At 30.2% G+C, this 676-nt stretch overlaps 1 protein-coding gene across 1 annotated transcript in view; it reads right to left on the bottom strand.

Moving 5' to 3' along the window:
- LOC105003948 (probable global transcription activator SNF2L1) overlaps positions 1–676 on the bottom strand; it is a 30777-nt gene that overhangs the window by 25831 nt on the left and 4270 nt on the right. The window contains exon 3 of the mRNA XM_010861412.1: positions 673–676. Within this exon, the coding sequence (XP_010859714.1) occupies positions 673–676 (4 nt within the window). The remainder of the gene's footprint in view (positions 1–672) is intronic.

Below are 676 nucleotides of genomic sequence, written 5' to 3'. Positions count from 1 at the left end.
AGGGTTTGATCTTACTTCTGAGTCTAGAGAAATATCCTCTTTATCACTACCCTATACTGGCTTCAATAATAGAGAAGTGTCTATATAGTATATGTTACCTAAATTTTATTTATATAAGCAACACTTTGCTTCTCTTACTAGCATTATTACATTACTAACATGTTCAATTTATATCAAATTTATGATTCTGTGTGACTCTTGTCAATTTCCTGTTCTGCTTGTATTTATCAAACCAATCCAGCGTCTATTTTTATAATATCTACAAGCACTGATATTTTCACTCATTATTATGGTTATTACTATTTTCATTGATGGAAAAAGCAAGAATAACAAATGTGCCAGTGACATTATCCCCTTTAACTCTGACATCATTCTTATAAGTATTATTATCGCCATTTTACAGAAGGGAAATTGAGGTTACATAACTTGTCCAAGCTAACCAGCCATTAAGAGGCAATGCATGGACTCAAACACAGGTCTACAGACTCCCTATATTCTTTCCTAAAGGTTAAATAAAATACTTATCAACTTTATATTAAAATATTTGAACTACTTAACTTGGCACTTGAACCTAAAATGTACTTTCTGAACTAAAGTCACAATTGAAACACTACAAAGCTGATTTTTAATAAATCTTTACACATAAATTCTAGCAGAAATAAAATAACTCACCATT

The sequence above is a fragment of the Bison bison genome, unplaced genomic scaffold (genome assembly GCF_000754665.1).
Source record: "Bison bison bison isolate TAMUID 2011002044 unplaced genomic scaffold, Bison_UMD1.0 scf7180017857790, whole genome shotgun sequence".
Lineage (NCBI taxonomy): Eukaryota > Metazoa > Chordata > Mammalia > Artiodactyla > Bovidae > Bison > Bison bison.
The sequence above is the reverse complement of the archived record's forward strand: the minus strand, read 5'-3'. Positions and strand labels throughout refer to the sequence as shown.